The 24293-nt window shown below is 44.3% G+C and overlaps 1 protein-coding gene across 6 annotated transcripts in view; it reads left to right on the forward strand.

The window, feature by feature from the left end:
- RPS24 (ribosomal protein S24) overlaps nucleotides 1–24293 on the forward strand; it is a 258861-nt gene that overhangs the window by 161947 nt on the left and 72621 nt on the right. Inside the window, exons 2-7 of one of the 6 annotated variants that reach the window (XR_011268664.1) lie at nucleotides 7434–7499; nucleotides 9305–9514; nucleotides 19525–19635; nucleotides 20818–20864; nucleotides 22133–22153; nucleotides 22614–22694. Coding sequence is in view for 5 of the 6 variants with exons in the window: in XM_069611008.1 (XP_069467109.1) it covers nucleotides 7433–7499; nucleotides 9305–9514; nucleotides 19525–19635; nucleotides 22614–22622 (397 nt within the window). In the remaining variant the exon portion in view is untranslated. Of the gene's footprint in view, nucleotides 1–7432; nucleotides 7500–9304; nucleotides 9515–19524; nucleotides 19636–20817; nucleotides 20865–22132; nucleotides 22154–22613; nucleotides 22695–24293 lie in introns of those variants that run through there. The other 5 variants (XM_069611009.1, XM_069611010.1, XM_069611008.1 and 2 more) reach the window with 5 other exon arrangements.

Raw genomic sequence — 24293 nt, forward strand, 5'->3', positions numbered from 1 at the left:
GGTGATTGCTGGGCGAAGAGAGCAGAGTTTGTGGTGGGGTCCGAGGTAGGGATACAAGGGGGATGAAGGTAGAGGCAAAGGCAGCGGCTGCGGCTGACACTCGTTTCATCGGGCGGATGTTTGAGAATGAGTTTGGCAGGGCTTTTGTGGGTGTGGTGGGAGGGCTGAAGGGGACCCAGCTGAGGAGAGCATGGTCTGGCCAGGAGAGAGGGGTGACCAGAGGGGGCGTGAGCGAGAGGTCGAAGTGGATGATGGCGTCCAGGGTGTGTCCAGCTGAGTGGGTTGGGTCGGAGGGGAGGAGGGAGAGGGAGGCGCAGAGGTCAATGAACAGAGTGGATGCTGAGGCGTCCAATTGAATGTTGAAGTCGCCCAAGAGAAGGAGGTTGGGAGTAGATGAAAGGAAGGACGAGCAGAATCGGCCTGTTCAGAGAGGAACTGGGTGGTAGCGCCTGGAGCCCGGTAGATGGTAGCAATCGTCAGGGTGGAGGAGGGAGAGAGGACTAACTTGCAGGCCAGGCTCTCGAAGGAAGTGTAGAGTTGGGTGGTTACGGTGGAAGATGGAACTCGCTCAGGATAGATTAAGGCGACACCAGCACAGTGAGGTTGGAAACTTGGAAATGATCTTGAAGGCGACGGGGAGGAGGGAGTCAAAAGCAGTGACTGAGCTGGCAATGAAGAAAGTTGAGGTCCGTGTCTTCAAGAAGGAGGCAGATGTCAGCAGAGTGTTTGTTGGCAGAGCTTTGCCTGGTGGAGGAGGTCTCTACCTTTTGAATGTTTTCTGAGGGGTAAAGAGGTGTGGTACTCTGGTCAAGGGAGGAAGGACCGTGAGAGTGGTAAGGGGATGGGCAACAGAAGTGATCTGGTCGTTTTGGGTTGTGGACCCTAAACCAGGATAGTGCCGGTGTGGTAGACATGCATGAGTCAGCCAAGAGGACTTCCCACTTGGTCCCACCGTTAGTGGGAGAGGAAGTGAAAGGGGAGAGTAGAGATGAGTCCAAAGATCTGGAGAGGGGACAGAGAAGAGGATGTCCGTGAAGACCTCAGTCTGCGATGGGAAGGCCAAGGTTTGCAACCACAATGTCTTTTTTTGTTTTTTATTTATTTATTTTTTTGGGTGCTTTTTCATTCTGGACTTGGTGGGAGCCGAGATAGGAGATGTGGTGGAGGGGGGGGGGTTAAAAGTTGTTTCCACGTGTGACTGGTGGAAAGTGACAGTGATGTTTTGGGTTGGGGTAGATCCCCCCCCGCCCCCAATGCTCCCTCCCCGACTTAATTGAAATCAAATGGGAGAGGGTTGAATTGAGGGGGCGGGGCTGGGGATTGGTTTTTGGTTTGGCCTGAAAAGATGTAGAAATATCACATGGGACCGAAATGCAGACAGGAATTAAGAAGCGAAAATGGGAGATATCTGTCTGATAAATTATAAGGACCACCAAGACAAACTGAACTATCATTTCTTCCTGTACTTCTCAATCACTACAGAATGCTGATATACTGCCGATCTAAAATGTGTGGAAGCCTAAAATAAAAAATACCACTGTTTTTAGTCGGTTGTCGTACTCCCCAAGAAGGACACACTTGAAGATGAAAGTCTGCTCAAATTATAGTTCTCAAATACCAGAACCTCAAAAAAATGTTCTGCCTTTTTATAGCGTTCAATGGGACCGAAAAGTAGTTCAACGTCTAGTTTTCAGCCAGACCACTCGCCAATAAATCTCCCAACATATTTGAGGCACATGGGTCGAGAACATATCAATGTGAACTCTCTTGGGAAAGAAAGAACATTCGTACCTTCAAGAATCTTTAGCATCTGACTCGGGAAATGTTTTCTTCACTTTGATTTGCCCATCTTCATTTGTTAAATTGATTTGATAATTCTACGATTTACTGCATTAAGAGAAACTTCTCTGCGGTTACATGATTATATTTACTTAATGATCTGAGCTCCAGGGATCTGTAAATGTGCTCGCCTATTTCTTTTTAATTGACATTTCTTCTAATTTTTTCTTTGGAAGTTGGGAATCAAACGAAAAGAAAGCAGTGGTCCCAATGCCCTAATTGCGCAGCGGGTACCTGTTAGAGTGAACGGAAGCATGTGGCAAATAATTGCCCGTCTGCTCTTACAATTGAATATGGGTACAAACACTTTATTTGCCCACTTCCCAATGTAGAAGGCGAAAGCCACATATCACGGCCACCATCGGTGTATATATGGACTTGAGTGATGTGGCAACTTTCACATAGGCCACCTTCAGCAGGGCAAGTCACAGCGGCCGAATATGTGCCGTAAATTACATTTATTTGTATCAAAGTTGATTGATAACGCAAAATTATACTGACTTGTATTGATGCGATTTACTTATTCTGTTTATCTGTTAGATTGGTGCACCTTAAATTATCTATCTTCTCATTTTAGTTCTAGCTTTAAGCATAATGATTTATGTAGATGCCACCAATGGAGTAGCCATTTTGAGTTTGGGCAATTGGGTGTTGCTTACGCCACTATAAGGTGAAACTATTGAATTAGAGTACAGATGGGGAGAAATGGCAAATTGGGAGGGACACAAAGCTTGTAGATGATTGGTTATTTGCCCACCCATTGTTAATTTGATAATGCACACAAAACCCTCAGGTAGCTGGGTGCAGCAGTTACAAGAATATTTGAAGCATAGTTACAAAATAAAAGGTCAGTACATAACAAATTACAGTGCATACTATTGATATAAGTTGTGCAGGATACAGGTAGGTGCGGTACACGGGGTACCCTAAGGTCAGGAGCACAGGTAAGTTGATAGGGTGAGAGATTTCTTAGATGTCCTTGGTACGAAGCCAGTTCAGTATGTTGCGTCTAAATCTAGAGTATGGCTGTTCCACCCTAAAGGCTGTGGGGAGTGCGTTCCAGGAAAGAGTCGCTTTGACTGGGAAGCTGCCTCCACCAGCTTTGGGTAGTCTAAATCTAGGAATTTCTAAGCAGAGGGAGTTGGATGATCTAGTATGGTGAGAGGAGATTTTTCTGGTCAGTCTGGCAGAGATATAAGGAGGTGCAGCATTATTAAGGCATAGAAAGTGAGGGATACCGTTTTGAGGAGTATCCTGTCGCAAATGTTTAGCCAGTGCTGGTCTCTTCTGAGGTTAGATATGTGCTCTCTTCGAGGTATATTCAGAGCTGCTCTCGGGGCATTATTTTGTAGTATTTGCATTTTTATTTATGATGGTTTTATTGGCTCCTACATAGAGGGCATTACAGTAGTCTAGCTTAGACATTATTAGTGCATTGACAAGTGTAATGAAGCTAGCTTTGGATAAAAAGGGTCTGCAGGCCCTAATCAGTTTACAGGTATAAGTTGTAGAGGAGGCCATGGAACTAGCTTGTTTTTTTTTTTAGTGTTAAGGTAGAATCAAGGTAAAATCCTAACGTTTTTACCTCAGTTACTACTGTAAAATTGCCATAAATGTTAAAGGCAGCATAGCTGGGGCTAAGGTTTTTTAGGTTGGAGTCAGAGCCCAGAATCAAGATCTCAGTTTTGTACTCATTCAGTCAGAGGCCATGTGAAGCCATCCATGCCTGAATGAGAGGTATATCCTATTTACCAGAGCTGTGTCTTTGACAAAGTTGCCTGAGAGGGGTATGAGGCTATGGGTGTCATCTGCATAGTTGGTATATGTGACACCCAGCCTGTTTGTTGAAGAGTGGCTTGGTAAAGATGTTGAACATTGTCTGTGAGACGCATGAACTTTGTGTTTGGCTTGGGTCTGCTGAGGCTGAGGGGAGAACTCTCATCGTACAGTTAGCTAGGAAGGATTGTACCCAGGCTATAGCATCCCTCGAGAAATGTGCAGCTGATGCTAGGTGTTCGCATAACACTGCATGGTCCACCAGGTCAAAAGCTGCTGATAGGTCAAGGAGGAGTAGCATAGCTCTTTTACCTTTGTCCTTCAACTCGTCGGTTTGGGTCTTTAAATCAATTGGGGCCGTTTCATTCCCATGTTGTGGTCTGAATCCGGATTGGCGTGAACCTAGTAGGAGGTTCACCTCAAGTTAACTTTGGATTTGGAGCTAGGCTACTCTGTCAATGATTTTGAGGAGGAATGGGACCGTTGTAATTAGTGGGGATGGCCGGATCTAGCGTCTGTTAAGGAGTGGTAGTACCCAAGATTCTTTGAAGTTGATTGGGACAGTGCAGGACCTGAAGGAAGTGCTGATTAGCTCGGAGATAAAGGGTGCTAAATCTCTAGCTGCCGTGCCTATGTTAATCCCTATGGCCATTCCCACCCAGTTCATGCCTATCCCCACCATCCTCATGGGAACTCTTTGAGCTCCTGTTAATCCTTGCCATCAAACTTGTGGCACTCAAAGGTGCCTGCCAGTTTCGAAGCATTTTTCTGAGTTAATGGCCTAATTGGAGTTGTAAACTCGTTACTAGTGTAATGAAAACCAGCCAGGTCTGCCTTCAACCACTCTATTTATTTAAGCACTACGCATGTCCCTCTCTGAAGTCCTGTTAAAAGCAAGCATTGGCGGCCAACAGGTAAACCTCTGCCAGGTACTCGCACCATTTGGCATCTGTTACCACCAATAGGCAGTTTATACTGCTATGGCTGTGCCTGGCAAGTGTTTTTTCCATGCCTGCATAGAAGCCCAAACTGTTGGAATTGACAGTGCTTGTATTATTGTGGATTCAAGTGCGACGGCACTGTCACCATGACATCTCGACTCCCATGAGCAGGTAATAACAAACAAAATTGGCTGTGCTGAAATTGGTGAATGTGCCAGTGAGCAGTTGGGCCTTTTGGCCGCACAATTTCCACAAGGGCCTCTCCTTTTGGGGCCTCTGGTCAACAACTAAAATTGCTTTGGTCCGTCCGATATAGTGCACCACATGCAGCAATTTGCCACTTGTTGGGAGAGCTTTCTAAAGGAAGAAGGGATAGTTTATTTTTTTTTCTGCTTTTATAGTTAATCGTGTTATGGGCTCTCCCCTTTTTTATTTTTAAAAGGGGTGGCATTTTGTTTATTTAAGATTCCCGTTTGGGTTCTATGTAATTATGACGCACCACACACTTCATATCTCCCGTGCCAGCACATAATCATCTCCCCCCCCCCCCCTCAACAAAGCTAAGCTGATCGCCCATATGGGTTCACTTTAAAGCCTCCATGGTCCAATCTTGAGGCAGCTCAACATACAGTGAGCACGCTGATTTTCTTTCTGCACTTCTCTTATGAATCGGCATGCCCTTAATCTATTACAAGCAGCAGTGTTCCCGCTACAATATCTGGCTAACATCTGTTCTTTTTTTTTTTATTATATATTTTTTTACTCTTCCTCCCAATCCTTTGTTTCAGTACACTACGGCGTTGACCCTAGGAAGGGGCACACTACACGCCACTCTGCAGTACTTGGCACTGCCGCCACTGGGGAGGCACCAGGTGCAGTGTAAATGCCTATTGCATTACACATTGCAACTCAGATATGCACAAGGACACCAACTTGCTGACTACTCATACTTTCACCATGGCCTACTGGGACGCACCAGAGGTTCCATCTTCTCCACAGCCAAGAATGTACTTTGAACCCCTGACGCGGCATCACCATCTACAGACTGATGATTTTGGGGTGGTTACAAGCCTCCTAGCCCGGCCCGCTAGATCGCAGTTGCGCATGCTGGTCGGAATTTGGGACAGCCTATATGCATTTGCCGCCTCACAAAGGGTGTTCAGGGGGGCAGTCTTTTAAATGCACCATGCCTTGATCGCACAAAATAGTTCTATGCGGTGTAATTGTGCAGGTTACTAATCTACACTTTACATATCCCAAGTAACCTAGCCAAACGTAACCTTCAGCAATTGCGTTCTTGTGCTCCTGGTCTTCGTTCAGGGCTGACAAATGTACAGTACATATTGATGTTAATCTCCCTTGACTGCCATTGTCTGCCCTTGTCTAAATTAGGGAAGCCTTTTTTTTCTCTCCTGCAGTGTGACCTTTGTTAATAGGATTTTTATACTGTGCCAAATCAACAGTGTATTTCAGAGCACCTAGAGTTGTTTGTGGTGCAGCATACTGGGTCCCCGCCATGGGTATCCGTCCCAGACTAGTCTGCTGGAACAAACAAAATTAGAAATAGATGCTACAAACAAATGAGGGAGGGCTGTCTCGTGGAGGGAGAATATTTTGTTATATGGATGCATGTCAGTCCCGTTGGGGGTAGAGGGGGGTTGACCCTAGTTCTGAGGAAGGAGGTTGTGTCCTGAAGTGCCGTGATAATTTGGGTGTATCCGCGACAGATTTGAAGTTGGGCTCGAGAGTCTTCTCTGGCAATTCAAAAGTTTGGCTTATTTGCTCGGGCATCTCTAAACATTGCATCTCGGGTCAAACATTGGAATGGTAATTCTGGGAGTGCGTAGCCTGTGCCAGGGTTGGCTTAGTTGAGAATGTATGTATAAATGGCAGCCCAACTCGCCACAACCGTTACCTGTATTTTGTGCACACCAGTTTCACTCACTGCAGTTTATGGTGGTGGTGTAGGGTTAGGTTATTTTTTAGTACTTTTAAATATATTGCATAGGAGAATGGATATGGGGTTTTGCCTCCCATGAAAATGTGGGAAAACAGTCAGCCTACTGCCCGATGTACCGATTTTGAATGGAGTGGTCACACTAAAAGATTACACTTGAAAAAGGTCTGGATCTGTTATTGAAGGTTTGTTCCATGTAATGATAGACTTTTAAAGTTAAGGGCGAGAGTGCAGTGCCTTATCTGGAAGTAAGCCGTCAAAGTGTGGTTGTACCTTCCAGTCTAAGGTGAGAATCTACCGAAGCCCCTATGCGGGTTGTGGTATATCTTTTGCTTTAAGACCGTATGGCCTTAAAGCCTTCTACAACTTCCAGGGTTTTGTTGTGAGCCACGTTGCATTGAAACCATGCACAAAGAGAAGACTCCCTCCTGCTTGTGCCAGAAGGAGTTCGTTCTATGGCCCTGAAAGCTGTGAGGCGCTCAAGGTATTTTAAACGTGTGGGTTTTGAAGGGGGGGGGGAGCTCCCTTGCAAACAAAATCCTGGACCAGGGTTTCTAGGAGTTCTTGAGGCCTGCTAGCTTTGCCGGGGTGGTTATAGTTGTGTGGGAAGCAGGGTTCCTCTTGGGCTGATGTCTGGGAGTTGATCTGCATAATCATCCTTATGTTTCTCAATCTTGACTGTAGTAAATTGTCCTGTTAATAGATGGCATCGTGGATCTTTTAGATCCAGCAGGGGTGCAGCAACTGCGTACAGTTGGCTAGCTTTCTTTAAGTGTTTATTTCTAGAATGATAATTGAGAAAAGGGTTGGTGCTCCAATTTGGCGACTTTAATTCAACATACATGTAAGACGCAACTCCAGATTATATAAGACTTGTGTTAGTAGTGCGCATACTACATTCTCGTTCTTTTTCCCTATAGAACGACACTGTGACAGTAAGAACCCGGAAGTTCATGACAAACAGACTTCTCCAGCGGAAACAGATGGTAATAACTTTCTTTTGTGTTTTTTGTGTTGACTGTCATAATGCTCGCTTTTAGTTTAATGACATCTTTCATTTGTATCCACTGAAAATCCACAGCTTTGAACTTTCAATGATGGAATCAAGTGTTTTTCAGAGTTTTGTTTGCGTTCAACTAATATTGGTGCTATACCACTTGAGCTTTTTGGGGTTGTTTAAAGGCACGTACACACTGCAAAATAGTTACTACACATGTACCTCTAAAGATTTTAGCTTTTCCTTTCCAGCAATTGGCTTTATTGTTGTTCGGAAGCAGTATTGTGCTTATTGAAGCATGTCGGTGGGCAGGCTTAATATAGGGGTGAAGTCAGTAGTGTGAGCTCATATTTGTGTACTGCAGAACACGTGCAATTTTTGTTTGGATGTCTTATCTACCTGGTCACGCCCCACCTGAAGGGTATAACCTGCCTGCGCTACCATGAATAGTGAAGGTGCTGTTCCGTTTCGCCTATGATGGGATCACTGCTCGTTTAGTAGTTAAACTAACCATTGGCTAGTTATGATGCACTCTAATTGAGTAAGAAAGGGTGTGCTGTCTGCATCTATAGAATTGAGGTGGAAAAATACTTTTATGGCTGGCTAGTAGCATGCAAATATTTTTGACTTTGGTTTGGGGGCAAGTAGGATTATCCACTACTTATCCCTCTTTCCCGCAGAGCAGAAGTACTTTGGTCACGTTATGTCAGATTTCCGAAAGCTTGTTTTTACTTGGGAAATGATAGGTTGACCAGAAACTGGTATGGGCGTACGTTTAGCAGCCAGGAAAATCCCAAAAGTGGTTATTTAATGGTAAAATTATGAAGTCAGTTGATAAGTGTAGGACAGAACATGTACTGGGAACAAAGGAGTATCAACTGAGGTTTTTTTGGAGCAATGGTGGGGGACGAGGACTTCATGGGTGGCGACCGGAGCAACATTGCACTGGGCATATTGCTGGGGCACCTTCAAGGTGTAAGGCTGAGCGTTTGCGCAGCTACGTAAATGTGTTATTTATTTATTTATAATTTTATTTTGTATTGCCATTGGTGCGGTCTGAGGAGCAGAAGCCGGAGTGTGCATATCGTAGAAGAGAACGGGTTGATTGAGAAATGTGCAAGAAGAGTGGCCTGGGGTGAAAGTACTCGGGTTGGTCTGTTATTGTGCATTAATAGATTTAAAGACAGAGTAAGATTTGTTGAGGGACCCGTTTGGCATAGTCATCTAGTATAGAGACCTGGATTATGAGCAGAGGAAAGGGGGGGGGAGGGGCAAGTGGCAAAGAATTTTGTTTTTGGGGCAGCCCCAGAGCAGAGTGGGCTATAGCAGTAGCCAATGTTTTAATGGTGTGGTAGGCGAGGAGAGGGCCGGAATTTTCCTTATGTTGAGAAGTTTGCTCCTTGACACCGTAGAGATGATAAACATGCCGCTTTAGATCACTGTCGAAGTGGACCCCAAAGTTGGAGCCTTTGGGAAAGGGGGGGTTCATAGAGCCAGGGAAAATAAATATTGAAAAGGAATGGTTTATTAGTTGAGCTTTTGCAGGAAGTTGAACATATCTGTAGTACAATATGCTGCAAGTAGTGGTATAAGTAGACCATGACTTCTCCTGAGCTTTGGAAAATCCTGCGTGCAAGGTTTCCTGAATTATTCATGGGGCATTTGTTGGGCAATTTTCTGTTGGCCCTTTTAAGTGTTTGGGGATTGAGGGGGGGGTGCTTGACAGATGTGTGCTTGACTGTATGGCATTAGTTTTGGGACCCAAGTTTAAATGTCACCCACTTGTGCTTGCAGGTCATCGATGTTCTTCACCCAGGGAAAGCCACAGTACCCAAAACTGAAATCCGGGATAAACTTGCCAAAATGTACAAAACCACCCCAGATGTCATCTTTGTATTTGGCTTTAGAACTCATTTTGGTGGTGGCAAGACGACCGGCTTTGGCATGATTTACGACTCCTTAGACTATGCAAAGAAGAATGAGCCCAAGCACAGACTTGCCCGGGTGAGTGTACTGATTTGATAGCAGCACAAACATACTCTTATTCGCATCTTCAACTCTTCATTGCAGAATATGTAGAAAAGCAGTGCATCTCACCATGCATATCAACACTTGATTACCTGGGCCAGATGTGGAAGTCTCTTCACTGGCATGCGTTGTATGAACCTGCACTCATTTTTGTGGGAGTAGGCTTCAAGCAGTCTTTTGTCACCCAGCTTCCTGTTTTGGACACGGGTTGACTTGATTCATGCAAAGCCAAAGTTATCTTGGTGCCCCATAGTGTAGTGCCGTGTGCAGGTTGAAACAATTGGGGTGAGAGCAAATGTGATGTGTGCTCTCCTTGATTCAATTGGTTCCAGGTTAGTTCTAGACTATATTGCACAATCCCCTTCCTTTAAGGTCTTTTCATTTAAGCTTTTTATATTGCCAATGAACGTGCAAGATACATAAATCCATCCACTCTTCGTGTTCTACTGGTGTTCACTTACTACAAATCTCCATGGTAAAGTGTTTATTTGCAAATTCCGTAATTAACTTTGACATTTCATGCCCACTTTTATCCAAATTTTTACAGGTGATGACGATGCGGCAGCAAAACCATATTTTTAGTCTTTAATTTTGTGTAGCCTGAATGCAGCAATGTATGTTTTGTGTAAAATTGCATGCAGTATCACTTTGAATCTAGACATTTGGAGCAATGATTTCATATGGCAGCATGCTACCTATCATTGTAATCCATAAGGGATGGTCACCAAGGTGTTGTATGGGGTAGAGCTTCTTGGGCACTGTACGACCTGGCTATATATATGTGTGGTCCCTGGAAGCGATTCGCACACCACTAGGACTATTCATTGGTTATGTTTTGGTTTAGAATTTCCGTTTGTTTTGTATTAGACATGCACCATATTGACTAATCTTCAACACGATAATATCTGCCAGGAGCTCTTATTATTCGTTCTGTTTGTTTGATCACATCCTTATGACGCCAGTATTAAAGGGAGTTGCTAAATGTATCTTATGTCCATTACATTCTTCTTATGCTGTTGCCATTTAATGGTGGAAGCGAGAATATTTAAGCTACATCCCTCAGATTGACTACTCTTTATGATCTCTTTGAAGCTACTTTATTTATTTATTCAGATTTATAGAGCGCACGTCAGCCCGGAGGCATCGTGGCGCTTGTTACAGACAATATCTTAGTTACATAGGATACAGTAATTACATAAAATACAGAATTTACAGTGGATATGTATACATTAGCAATGCAGTATATTTACATGGATTCCTGAGAGTTTCACGGATATATCGCAAGGAATGAGGTTTTCAGTTTCCTGCGAAAAGTGGGGAGTGCGTTTTCCGCTCTAATGTCAGCAGGGAGAGCGTTCCCGGTCTTGGCTGCAATGTAGGGGAAACTTAGACCTCCGGCTTTGGCTCTTTTGATGCGTGGGATGCAGATTAGGTTGGAGTATTGCGTCCTGGTGGGACGGGAGGAGGAGGGTTTGAGGATGGTTTCTGATAGATAGGACGGGGCGGAGAGAGAGAGGCATTTGTGAGTGAGGGTGAGGATTTTGAGAGTGATCCGTTCTTTGACCGGGAGCCATTGGGCTGAGTGCCTGGCCTGGGTGATATGCTCTCTTCTTGGGATACTAAGAGCGGCCCGGAGAGCATTGTTCTGGGTGATTTGTAGTCTGTTTATGTTTTTGGCTGATGTGCCTGCTAGGAGTGCATTGCAGTAGTCCAGTTTGGCTCCAATGGTTGCCCTTGCTATAGAGAGGCAATTTGGTTTAGAGAGGTAGGGCTTGATGGCGTTTATGAGTTTGGTGGTGTGTGCGGATGCGGATGTGATTGCGCTGACTTGTCTAGTCATGGATAGTGAGGAGTCAAGGTATACTCCCAGAGTCTTTACGGCTGTGGAAACAGGGATGATCGAGTTGTCAATGGAGAAGTTGGCGTACAGTTTGTCAAGTTTGTCTAGGGTGTTCTGTTGACCTAATATCATGATTTCCGTTTTGTCACCATTGAGGCAGAGGCCATTGACAGCCATCCAGGCCTTGATGACGGAGTAGATTGTGTGGAGTGCCTTGGCGTCTTTGTTGTATGATCCTGAAAGGGGTAGAAGTACTTATGTGTCGTCTGCGTAGTTTGTGTATATGATGCCGTATGAGTCAAGTTTGTCAAAGAGGGGCTTGGTGAACAAGTTGTAGAGTGTGGGTGCAGTGCAAGATCCTTGAGGGACCCCGCAGTGGATTGTCGTGGGAGTGGCGTTGGCGATGTCTGAGAAGACTTTCATGGCTCTTCCCTCGAGGAAGGAAGTGATACAGAGGGCTGTTTCTTTGGAGAAGTTGGCTGAGTGTGTGAGGTGTGAAGTGAGAGTCTTGTGATCAACCAGATCAAACGCGACTGAGAGATCTAAAAGGAGCAAAAGAGCAGGCTTGCCTTTGTCCATGATTTGGGTGATCTGATTCTTCAGATCTACCAGGGCTGTTTCCGTGCCATGTCCTTTCCGGAAGCCTGATTGCCTAGTCCCGAGGATGGAATGGGTTTCCAGAAAGCTACGGTTCAACTCAAGGTGTGGCCTGGCCCATTCAACTGTTCTTCAGCAGCCAGTTTTAACTTTATATTCCAGGCCCTTAATTGCGCCTTTTTACAGTAATCTACCTAGGAATATGGAGGTCTAATTGTTACATGTTTTCCCCTTCCAGAAGTAGACTTTTCCACCCTCAAAGTGGGGTTCTGAAAAATCATCCCTGTATCTTTGGCCCTGTTGCCTTTCCATAAAATGAAGTCCTAAAACACCCATAGAAAAGCATATTAATCGATGCAATTGACCAAACCGTAAAATTAGAGGCAAATAACTAACTAGCTGTTCCCGGGATAACATCCGCCGTTCTAGAATATTTTAAAGACTAATCTTGGTCGGTAATTCATAGGGTCGCTTTTGTCCCCCTTCTTAGATATCGGAAATTACCGCTGATCGCTTCCAGGAAGGGGGGAGTAGGTCCCTGTGACTTTGGTCATTAAAATGGCTAAACGAATGAGGGATGCACGGTATAAGCACAGTATCTTAAGTTATGTCGGTCACACATGCCTCTATTATGTCTTGGTAGACAGGCATTTGTCAACCTTGTTCCATTGAAGAGTGATGGCATAAGATTGCGTAGTAGCATACTTATAGCACCTACTTTCTGTTTTAGCTTGTGCAGAGGCATTCGTCCTACAGCGTTTCGCTGTTAGGTGGCTGAAGCTTTGAGCCGTTAATTAACTGTTCATTGACACTGAAACTACTGTCCCCTGTGTGAAGCGACGTGGGGGGGGGTAGAAAGGAGTAACTTAAGAATGTTTGCTATAGTGGAAGGTGACTGCGTATAACTATGCTCATTCTGTTTGTTGAAATGATAGCTGTTGTTGAACTGGGTGCACTTTGCCATTCGGACAGCAGGGGGGCAACCTAACACTGATTGCATCAGCTCAGCTGAGTACGGAAACCAGTACACCCCATTTCATTGCGAGCCGGTTTGGCGCTGACGTTATGCTGCAAGGCCCATTTTGGCACACCCAGTTCGGTGCAGAGTTACTTTGGCACCAGCAAGTTTCTGTGGAACAATACCCATATTTAAATGTTTTTTTTAAAAAAATGTAAAGCATGGGTCGGTTGCAAACCCATGCCTGCAGGACTGAGACATTTAACCATAAGGCCATAGAGATTGTATAGTTTCATGTGCACAAGTGGATATATATGTTTCTCTTGCGCTTATAAACACAAGATATCTACGGCCTTGTGGTTATATCTTCGGTCTTGCAGTCCAACTGGCCCGAGTTCAAGGTGGCAGTAGTGCTTCATTTTGTATTTGATTAAAATGTTGACGTTGCAAGTAAAATATATTTTGAACCCGTTTTGTAATCCACACCAGTTTGCACCTAGTAACTGACACAAATATAGAGATGCCATTTTACTTTTCCGAGGAAGGAGCAATACTTAGAGCTCCTTCCTAGTGCACTGCTCTGCTGGTACCACTGATTTGAGCCTATCCATGAAGCTATATATGTGGAAGCTGGGGCGCACAGGTCGAATTTGAGGGGAGCTGGTTGCTATTTAGCCCCTGCTTGTAGCAAAGAAGAGCCTGGTTAGCTTGATGGCAACAGCTACTAGAAGATATTTTTGGCTCCTCGGGCCAACGGATGCCAAACGCACATATGTGGATTTAACATTGGGACACATGTATACGACGTTTAAAGCTTAAAGGGTAATGCATAATTGACACAATAATATGGTTGTGTCGTATGTGGAACTTGGATTTGCTAAATGCTATGTACTAACTCCTTGTGGCCCAGTGGTAGCTCCTGGTTACTAGTTAATGCGAGATACACAGGAGATTTTAGCCCCTGCTGATCCAATCTTAATTTCCAATCCTGCAGGTGCATATGCGTCTGTTATTTCTTTCTTTTGGGGGGGCGGGGGCATGGTGGTCCTTCTTTTTTAATGGCTGGTCAGTGTACTGGGCTAATAACAAGGAAGCGTTTCGTGTCTGGTTTAATGATGTTGGCAGAGCTTTCCTACCTTCAACTGGTGCCATTCGTTTTTGACATTTTTATCAACTGTGACCACATACCCTGCCTGACCTTAAGTGAGTGGGGTAAAAGTTGATAATTGGTCCGGAGGCCACCACCTGCTCGATTGTGCAGGGAGGATTCTAAGGTCACCCAACCACCTGGGTCAGGTGCTAGTAACCTAAGCCACGCCAAAACATCTGGCCTTTATCAGGCAAGACTTGGGATAGCTTTAAATTCTATTGATGTAGGATTCACTTTGAAGCCATGGTCTAGGGACCGTGTGAAGCCTATGTTTGTTTAATTTGAACTCCTACAATGAAACTTAGTTAAAGGCCACCAGTATTGCACCAGTAAATTACCCACATGTGCAAACGGTCACAGCTTGCCCCAGGGGAAACAAGTTGGGAATACATAAGGAGCCCCTCTCCCCCCCCAACCAGAGCAGAGAATGGAACAAGTTTGGCAATGGTTGGAGGGGCTGCTGGAGCAGAGGAGGTTGCATGGGAAAGTAGGAGTACGACCAGAGGAGAAGGCGGTGGTGGTGGTGACAAGCGTAGAGGGTGAGGCTGGAGGAAGAACAGGACAACTTGCACCCCACGCCTGTCGGTGGGAGAGTTGTGATCGGAGGTATGAGCTATTGAGAAGGTGTTGAGGGGCCAGAGTTGGGCTGGGCCTCCAAAGGATGGACAGTTGTTTCCCATACGCACCCTGGCTCCAGGCACAATTTTAGACCACCTGAACATGGTAGTCTTCGGGCCTGGCCATACGTGCAAGCTATTGTCCATCAGAGGCACGCCAACCAACATGTTGCCCCTGGTGACTGACTGAGAAGAAGCACAACTCTTTGATACTGCCTGGACCTGGAAACCCAGACACACTGGCTGACTCTGTTAAGTGTTGAAAAATCCTTTTTGTTGAGGCAAGACCCTCCCCGTGACAGTTTATTTAGTACATCAGTCTGAAGTGTAGAGAAGTGCCAAGGAACACTTGACAAGGCCAATTTTGTTCTTTTTTCCCTAGTCCCTAAGAATTTCTATCCTGGGAGAATCAGACTGGTTACCCTTGAACATGAGGGCAGAAATCTATAGTTGCGAGTTTAAAGGGACACTAAGAAGGTTTTTACAAGTCCTTGCAACAGGACTAGCATCTTTTTTAAAATACGGTTGGTTTAATTATTTTTGTTGAGTATTCTAATATAACCTTGCAGGGTTCGAAAATCGAGGGGAGCTATTTAGCGCCTTCGTGTTTTCTAGAAGAGCATGGTTAACTTGGCACCATAAGCTACCGGGGGCTACTTTTGGCTCCCCAAGCCAACTGATGCCATACTAATTCCGTGCATTTGGGACATTTTATGAATGAGCATTAGGACACATTTATGACATTTAAAGTATAAGTGGGTCCTAAAATAAAATGAGCAAATCATTAAGTTTTCATCTTGTTGACGTCATATTTGCGGAACACTATGTATTAGCTCCTGCTCGCTGGTTGGTGCCGGATACCAGGAGCTGCTGCTAATCTTAATTTCTACCACTGCCTTGGTCAATACCCACAATTGTTACAGCTTTGTTTATCCCTTCTGTACTCCTGACCCAATCATCTCAATGTTGTGAGATTGGAGTTCTTCATCGTTTTTTGTCCAACAAGTGATTTTTAAGGCTCTTAATTGTGACACTAGCTTCTCTGGTAACACCTGTTCATTATACAAGGCGTTGTGTGCCTTAACTGTGCATGTTTTTTTTTCTTTTGTTTTAGTTCCACTTAGGGTTTTCTAAAACCGTGAATTTCTCCTGCAAAATAAGCTAGCTTGTGTATCTGCTTGGATTCACTGGCTATGAATAGTCCGCCATCTAGTGGTTCGCTTGGACTATTGGAACTTTTTCAGATTCGCAAAACCACAATCCTCGCGCTGAGGTCCTCGGATTATTTTATATTTATGTTTTTTCCTTCCAGCTGTCGGTTGGAAGCAACTTCTAGACCATTACTTTTTCAGCGCCGTTTTAAATGCTAGGCCGGAAAATTGGAACCGAATGACAGCGAGAGGTACCAATAGCACATATTGTATATACTTTCTCCACGAGAGAATACATATCACCATCGCGTTTTCTAAAAGGCTGCGTCGACCTCGATTCCCTTAATGGCGAACACTGAAGTTTTGCCTGCAGTGCAATCCTAAATGTCCCTGGCGGTGTACACACAAGGTGTGTAACAATTGTTTACCCGAGACCGATCCAAAGACTGCTGTCACCAGTTCACACCGAATACACTTTGTGTGGGGGCATAGGCAGAAATGAGTGACATGCGTAATGCAGGGGGAGTCTGCTCAGGGTGAAACTGCAACGGGACATTTGGTTCTCAGCCGAGGTCAAGACCGACGGCCGCCGCACGTAGGCACCGGCAGGGAAAGCCTTGCATTCGACCAGCGCTCATGGCTCGTCAGAGCAAGTTATGGAGTCCCTTGGTGATCGCGAGGCTTCTATATGAAACCCAAAGACAACCACGGCACCAGTCGAGGAAAAGGAGCAGGGCACTGAGGTCCTCTTCAACTCGTAAGGGCTCTGACATTCCTTACACGTCGAGCACTATAACACACAACACCAACAAGGCAAAACACCCACATAGACGAAAAGATTAAGATATTCCCCCCCACCCCAAAGATATCTACACCCACCGCAACAGAACAGAAACAAGGGGCGGGGGTTGGGGGGGTGCAGGGTCGATCCACATTTCAGAGGCAATGAAAAAGAAACGGCTCGTGGACCTAACGGATTCTGAGGAAAATGTATGATGCAGGAAGTACAGCGCCAAGGGACCACATAGAAACAAGTGGTCCAGGAAACCATTTCGGGAGACTGGGGCAACGCCCCAGAAGGAGGACCCCAGTTTCTCAACATGGGCAGCCCTTTGCAAAAAAAGGCTAGGTTTCAGGAACAGCAGGATCTCGCAGAGGACTTGGGCTCACACTTGGATCCTCAGGAGGACCTGTCCCCAGAGATGAATATACAATGCCCTCACCAGATGTGTAGCCACCAGTGTTATCATCCCCTAATGAGGACACTTTACTATATACTGAGAACTGGTCACGAGCAGCTTAAAGATTTGGGATAATGACCAAAGAACTTACTAGAGAGGTACATTTGTATTAGAAGAGAAGAAATATATTTCGCACTGTATACCTCTACTGGATTCCATCAAGAAGAGGATGAACAGCGCTGCATTGAAATAGCAAGTCACTAGGTGCCGTGAACCAAAGGGTGGAGAGGAAGTGCAAGCCCCTTATATATAAGTGACAACCTGCACCAGATTGCAGTCGTTGGAACAGCACGTAAAAGTGCAACACTACCCATGGCATTAATTGAGTACTCGCCAGATAGAGATTAGACTCGTGCACTGGGGAAAAGTGGACCCATCTGCTGCAAAACCAGAATTGCCAATGGAACAGCACTGAGGGCCATGTACAACTTTGCCGTGAACTTTGCAGGTGTCTTGGAACCCCCTCCCTTCTCACACACAGGTGTTACCTGTTTCGCTTGATTCTTCTACTCTGATCCCCCTCTACCTCCTCCAGCCTACTTCTGCAGGAGTCTGTCCTGATACATTCTGGTTTCACCATCACCGTCTTGTGGCCAATGCTGGATTTGACTTTTATGGACTTGATTCATTCACGGTGCGTCACCCTTTCTCAACTCTCATGCTAGACTTCCTTTGCATCTTTTACTCCCATCTTCATCTTGTATCCTGGCTTGCAACATTGTGTTACTACTGACTTCTGCAATTGTATTCGCTCTCCCCTCTTGCTTCTCCACTCTTTTGGACTGCTTACTCTCTGTTCTCTCCTCCTCTCCCTTTCTCCCTTTTCCTATCTCCTCCCCTTACTTTCTTCTATGCACTTACACTATCAGAATTGTCCCTGGACCTAATATGATAGCAACCTCGTCTATTTCCTCCACCCTCCCATTACTGTTTTTTTCCTCCCCACCCCCCCCAGCACTATCTGAAATGTCGTCAGGCCTAGTATGATAGTCGCTTGTTTTGTTCCTCCCCTCCCTTTCTGCCCCCCTCTCCTTCCCCTTTTGTTTTCTCCGGCTCTACCAGAAATGTTGTCAGGCCTAGTACGGTAGTCGCCTGTCTGTTTCCATTTCCTTCCCACTCTCCCCCTCCCTTCCTTATCTATGTCATGGCTTTTGCACTATCTGAAATGTCGTCAGGCCGAGTACGATAGTTATTTCAATCCTTACTGTTCATGGCCTGTAAGAATGTCATTGTATTTTCCCTTGTTCCCCCCCCTTGCCTTGAAGCGCTTTGAAACACATTGTGTATAGGCGCTATATAAATAAACTATAATATAATAACTATCATATCAATAGATGCCAATAGGATGGCATTGAGAGGCTGCCAAACACATGGCATGGGGAACTACAGGGAATCTTTAGGAAGATCATAGTAGGAGGGAAACCTTCTGTAAATGCTATTCAGAGTAGTTCATACACAGCAGCCTATAGATAGTGGGGCCAGATGTTGTCAAGAGTCATGCGTGGTGAAGGCATACAGGGGTTAAACCAGAAACTCTGGCTACTCTTAGATAAACCAATGCAGGTGCCACACCCATTTTGGACACCGTAAAAAGTTAGGTCAGATAGGCGGACTTTCGGTCGGTGTTATATATCCTGCCAAGTACACCTCAGATGCCAGCTTCAACTGGTTCACATGATCTCGACCCAACCGACCATGTAGCCTTCACCCTCACAAAACCTGTAAGGAGAGAAGACTGGGGATGGGGACAATCCACTTGAGGGTTCCCCTCCACCCAGAAACGATGACTAAAGAGTTGCGGTCCCCTCATGCATCTCCAGTAGGGGATACATTAAATTATTCATCCACGCATGGGATGGATGGGTGTTAGACCGTGTCGGGGGTACTGCATCGAGCTACTGGTGCCTCTTTGCAGCCTACCACAGAAAGAAAAAGGACAACGGAACACGGGGAAGAATGCCATGTAACCCGTACCAGCACATCGGGTAATAAAGGGTGTTTATTTTCTCTATTTTCTAGTTCACATAAAGGACAAACCAAAGTCCATTATGTTTGTGGTTCTGCATGCCCCCTGAGCTTTTCTGGGTTATGTGCTCACCACCCCAGCAGTGAGGCGTCTGTGGTCAGTGTTTGGATTGGTATTTGTCTGAATGGTCTGTCTTTTTAACAGCTTTTCCCTTGTCCACCATTTCAGAGCTTTCATAGAAATTACACCTCTATAGTCTACTTATTTGCTGTATTGTTTTCCATAAGAATGTGAAATCGAGCCTCCTGTTTAAAGCAGTGCAGGCGTCCAACTGCAGGTGGATGAAAATATTCTTAGAAATGGAACACAGACGTTTAAATGCAGTATTCGGGTGTTTGTGGTTCAAAAAAGGGTGCTGGAATATTCAGCATGATCATAATCCACTGTTTTGCTCTTACTTAATCAGCATGGCCTGTACGAGAAGAAAAAGACCTCCAGGAAACAGCGCAAAGAACGTAAGAACAGAATGAAGAAAGTCCGGGGCACAGCGAAAGCAAATGTTGGTGCTGGCAAAAAGGTAAGGTCAGAGTAAGCTAGTCTCCTCTTCAGTGCTGTTCGTACGCAGGACGTTTCATTCGTTTACTGACAAAATAATTAAATGCTGTTTTTCTTCATGTAATTTTCCTCTGGACTGTAGAAGGTAACTTTACCTTTTTTTACAGAATACTTTTGGGTGGTAGTTTATTTGGTGTGGATAATGATTTAGGTATATGTGGCCAGGTGCTTGTAGCCAGTTGCTGAAGTAATTCCCTGACTCGTGTAATACTACGCTGGATTGGAGCCATTCCCATGGCAACTGCTAGTGGTTTTCTCAAAATAGTGGCACAAACCTGAACTTATACGTTTTGATTATCTTTACTAAAAAATTTGACAAAATAATGAGACGAGGACTGCAAAGTTCTATTGACAATTGCAGTTATTTAATAATTCTCTTCAAAGCAACACATTTGTTAGTTTAAATGTTCACTGTATTACACTCCATTCAAACTGTATCAAAACTTTGGTCACAACACAGTGTAAGCTGAGTTAACATTCGTGCTATAATCAGCCGTGCAAGGCCATGAAAATAACTGTTGTAAAGTAAATCCATTTTTTTTCTGGGTTTGCAGTTTTGCGAGCTGGTATTACAGTTAATATCACTTTAAAATATTCTCCCAGGCATATTTATTGACTGCAGCAGCTTCTTTGTGAACCAAACTATTTACAGTATTGAAGTGCAGTTGGTATGGATTCTTTTTGAAAAAATAGATTACAAGTCTCTCTTTGATTAAGTATTTAACACCTCGCACTACCTTATCTAATTTGGGTGGCTTCTTCTGCTAACCCTCCCTAATGCCCTATTGCAAACGTTTGTAATTTGCCTGCGACCCGATTTTGCGGTTGCCACTCTGCATTCAGGGTCTTGTGGGTTACCAGTAGATTACATGTTGCGTGCATTAGACCGAAGCAGCACTTTTACACTGCTTAATGAGATTTCACCAGACCCTAACGTTCTCTTCATTGATGCAGTATAGAAGCTAAACGTCGCAAGCGCCTCGGTTTTCAGCTGTTACTTGCCTGGCAGCACATTTTTAATAGGCTTTAGCGATAGCTGCTTCTTGCGTGATTGCATGGGATATAGGCCTTCTCCTTTATTTGTGGTCGAGTATTAACATTTTCCTTTGTCTTCTTTTACTACTTTCATGGAATTGTTCGTCAGAAATGAGGTGGCTAGCAGGTACCGAGTTCAGCATGAATGTGCCAGGCGTACGTTCTTAGCATAAGCACTCACTTGGACATGACTTGGGAATGTTTACTTAATGCTTTGCATGCATTTGATCCAATGCCGGAGTTGATTTCCCTGCCTGAGGTGTGCACCATCTCCATAAACCATTCACATTGCTCTCAAACATATTTTGCATTTCTCTCGCATATGTCCTTTGTTGTATTGTGATTGGTTTAAAACACATGCTGCCCTTTATCTGTTTGTGAAAGCACAATGGCTTATTTGAAGTTGGATATCTTAGGTTTGCAACAAGAGGTGGGCGTTTATTTTATGGAGCGGTTGCTTAATCCAGTCGTGTTATTTCCTGTGAGTGATTTCAGATGTGGCTTAGTTCTGTAAAGACCAGGCCTATTTGTGTGCAGCCATGATTTCTTCGCAGTTGCAAATCTACTGCACAAAAGGTGGTCTAGGTATTGGCCCACGGTGTGGGTCTGTAACATTTGGTTCTCTGGATGTTTTGGTCTCAAACTACCAAAATCCCTCACCTGCATAATCCGTGGTGAGGCGTTATGGGCACCCTAGTCCGATATCTGGAACGCCAAAGTTTGTAGACCCCCGTATTAAACGTAAAGTGGGATATTTCCTTTGTTCTTTAAATGGATGCAAAGTGTATTCCAGAGCGATACGATAGGCCTTGGATTGCAAAGCTTTTCCCTCTGGGATTTTTAGTTGCATTTGGGTAAATGAAGACTGTGGCAAGCTATACAAGCAGCCGCGTCACTCCAGATCCCAATTACAGCTTTTGAAAGCAGCCCTGGTACTTATGTTTGAGTGGAACGTGACAATGTTTGAATTGGCTTATTTTCCTGCGAGATGTATTTTTTTGGGGGGTGGTGGGGTTCTCCTTTTTTGGCGTTCTAAAGGATGGTTCTGAAGTTGTATGGGTACATGGATGGGTTGTGTGTTTTGGCCAGGGAGAAGGGCTGGGGATATGGTGGATGATGACCACCTTCTCGGTTTCAATTTTTAAATTTAAAATCCGGCCATAGCACTCCTTCTTAAATTGACCTATTTATTTAATTTTGTTTTGTAAGGGAGCAAAAAATATCAAGACTCGAAATCAGCTGTTCTGTTCTCTTCTATTTATTGGCTTGTATGCTGTGGGTTTTGTTATATATTTCACTGGATGTCCAACTGTATCATCACAAGTTTTAGAACTGTTTTTATTGAAATAAGTGATATTGCCTAATTTTGTTCTTTCTTTCTGTTATTCCCTGACCCTATCTGCATTTCTGCTGCTGCATTTCAGTGAGCTGGAGAATGGAATCGGGTATGCCGCCATAGTGTATTATTGTGACTTGTGTTTCTTTACAAACATTTTTGTAAAGCTTCTTTGCATCAGCTTTGACCGTTTTTTAAGGGTTTAAAAAAAAGTGTAACTGAATATTTTGCCCAATAGAGAATCTTCACTGGCAAAGTCCTGTTTAAAATAGGTTTTTAATTGTAAGTTTGCGAGTTGGGGTGAATTTGATTTCCTTGGGAGTCCAAACCACATAAGAGGTTATGATGCTTGGGCGTGAAACCTTTGACCCATTTCTATTTGAGCGGGCATGTGCATCGAATTCCCTTCCTGTTGCTACACCTACAAGAAAGCATAGGATCTTATAGCCATGATCTGTGCCTCTAGTGTGGAGGGCCTCCTGCCCGTGTAGCACTGCTACAGTTTGGGTATACGTTTTATAATAATTGCACAGAATCCAAACTTACGTTTATTTTCCTCTTATTTGCAGAAAGATTGAATCACCTGGTCATCTCTTTGGTGAAGATTCCGCTGCTGGATTTAGTCTAATAAAAAATACAAAAACTGGAAAGCTGTCTGTCAATGGTATTCTTTAAAAGCATTTTCTGGGCTGGCATGCAACCATTACTATTGAATTCAGTAATTTTAAATGTGTAGTTTGTTTGATGTTAAGTGGGAATACTGACAGATGAGTGTTCAGGCATTGTGTGGACTTAGCAATATAAAGATTTGACGCCAACATGCTATAAATCACTACAGGGACACAGCCAAATTTGATTTACCTATTGGGATGCATTGCTCTCGGGTGAGCTAAATGGTTAGCTTCCATGGGAACAGGCAGCCTCACTAGCCTACCATGACACTTCAGTGGAACAGTGAACTCTTCAACCTGATTGGCATAACAAAATTGACACGCAAGATGAACAAGAAGCTGGAACTCGGCTAATCTGGCATCGATGACAGTGTAAAAAAGGAACATAACCTTCAGTCACTGAGCCTTTCCCTAATCACAATCCTCTGATCCTAACACTTATCTCTCACCATCTTGCATTCTTCCACTTGCGCACTCATACCACATTAAAATTGTCACTGTTCACACTTTAAGATCCATAATACACCTCGCCTGTTCGAATCACTAACCTGCACTTGCATCACTGACTTTCAATTGATTTGATCTTGGGTTCCAATTAAAAACATGGCCAAGTGAAATTGACAGAACAGAATGACTTGGGAAAGACTCCCCTTTAATCCAAGACTCCGCACTATGAGAATTGTTAAACGGGCCTACGTAATCATGGAATCTTCATGGCGAGTCATACTAACAAAGTGGTAGATTTGTTATATGCCGGTCATTATGACGAGATGGCACGTGAAAATAAAAAGAGCAGTGCATGCAGCTAGTAAACATTCGGTGACTATTCAATTACTAGTAGAAATGACAGAATAAAACATTACAAAAAGCATGCAGCACGTTGTGCTCAGGCACAGATGACTCAGTGGTTGCGACAGCCGTACTGAAGAATCCCTAATAAATATGTTTACGAAACACGTCAATGTTATAGGCAAACCCCCACTATCGAATGCAATCAACTGAGTAGCACGCTTAATTGATTTGTTTTGTTAAAAAGAAAAAATAAATTTGACGGATCTCTGCACATTTCTTTGAAAATATAGATGGGTTTGTGATAGGGTGGAAGGGGTTTGCGTGCAAACCCCACCCCCTCCAAGGAGCATTTATTTTTGATATGTGTAAAAACTCGATGTGGGTGGCCCAGTAATTTTCTTTATGATGTAATCGTGTAGATCCTTGTTATACTGGGTTTAAAACGGCATAGAAACACTTTTTTCTTGGAATGTTGGAGTAGAGCTTGTTACCCAACTAGCTATGCGTGCCACGCAGTAGTAATTTCTGGGAATTGAGCCACTAAGAAATGCATTGTGATCGTACAAATTGGCTCGGTCATGCTTTTTATAAATAATGAAGTCCCACCTTTACACCACATCTGAAGGTGGTGAGGAGAAACTGAAGCAAGGGGATGGGGAGAATGAGCAGGTTGGAGACCAGGAACGAGGTGAAAGCTGGTTAAAAAAAAAAGTGGGGAGAAAGGAAGGAGAGCAAGAAAGGACCGGAAGGAATAGAGGAGCGTGGAATACCAGTACTCGTATAAGC

This window comes from Ambystoma mexicanum, chromosome 8 (assembly GCF_040938575.1).
Source record: "Ambystoma mexicanum isolate Mex_15411 chromosome 8, UKY_AmexF1_1, whole genome shotgun sequence".
NCBI classification, from domain to species: Eukaryota; Metazoa; Chordata; class Amphibia; order Caudata; family Ambystomatidae; genus Ambystoma; species Ambystoma mexicanum.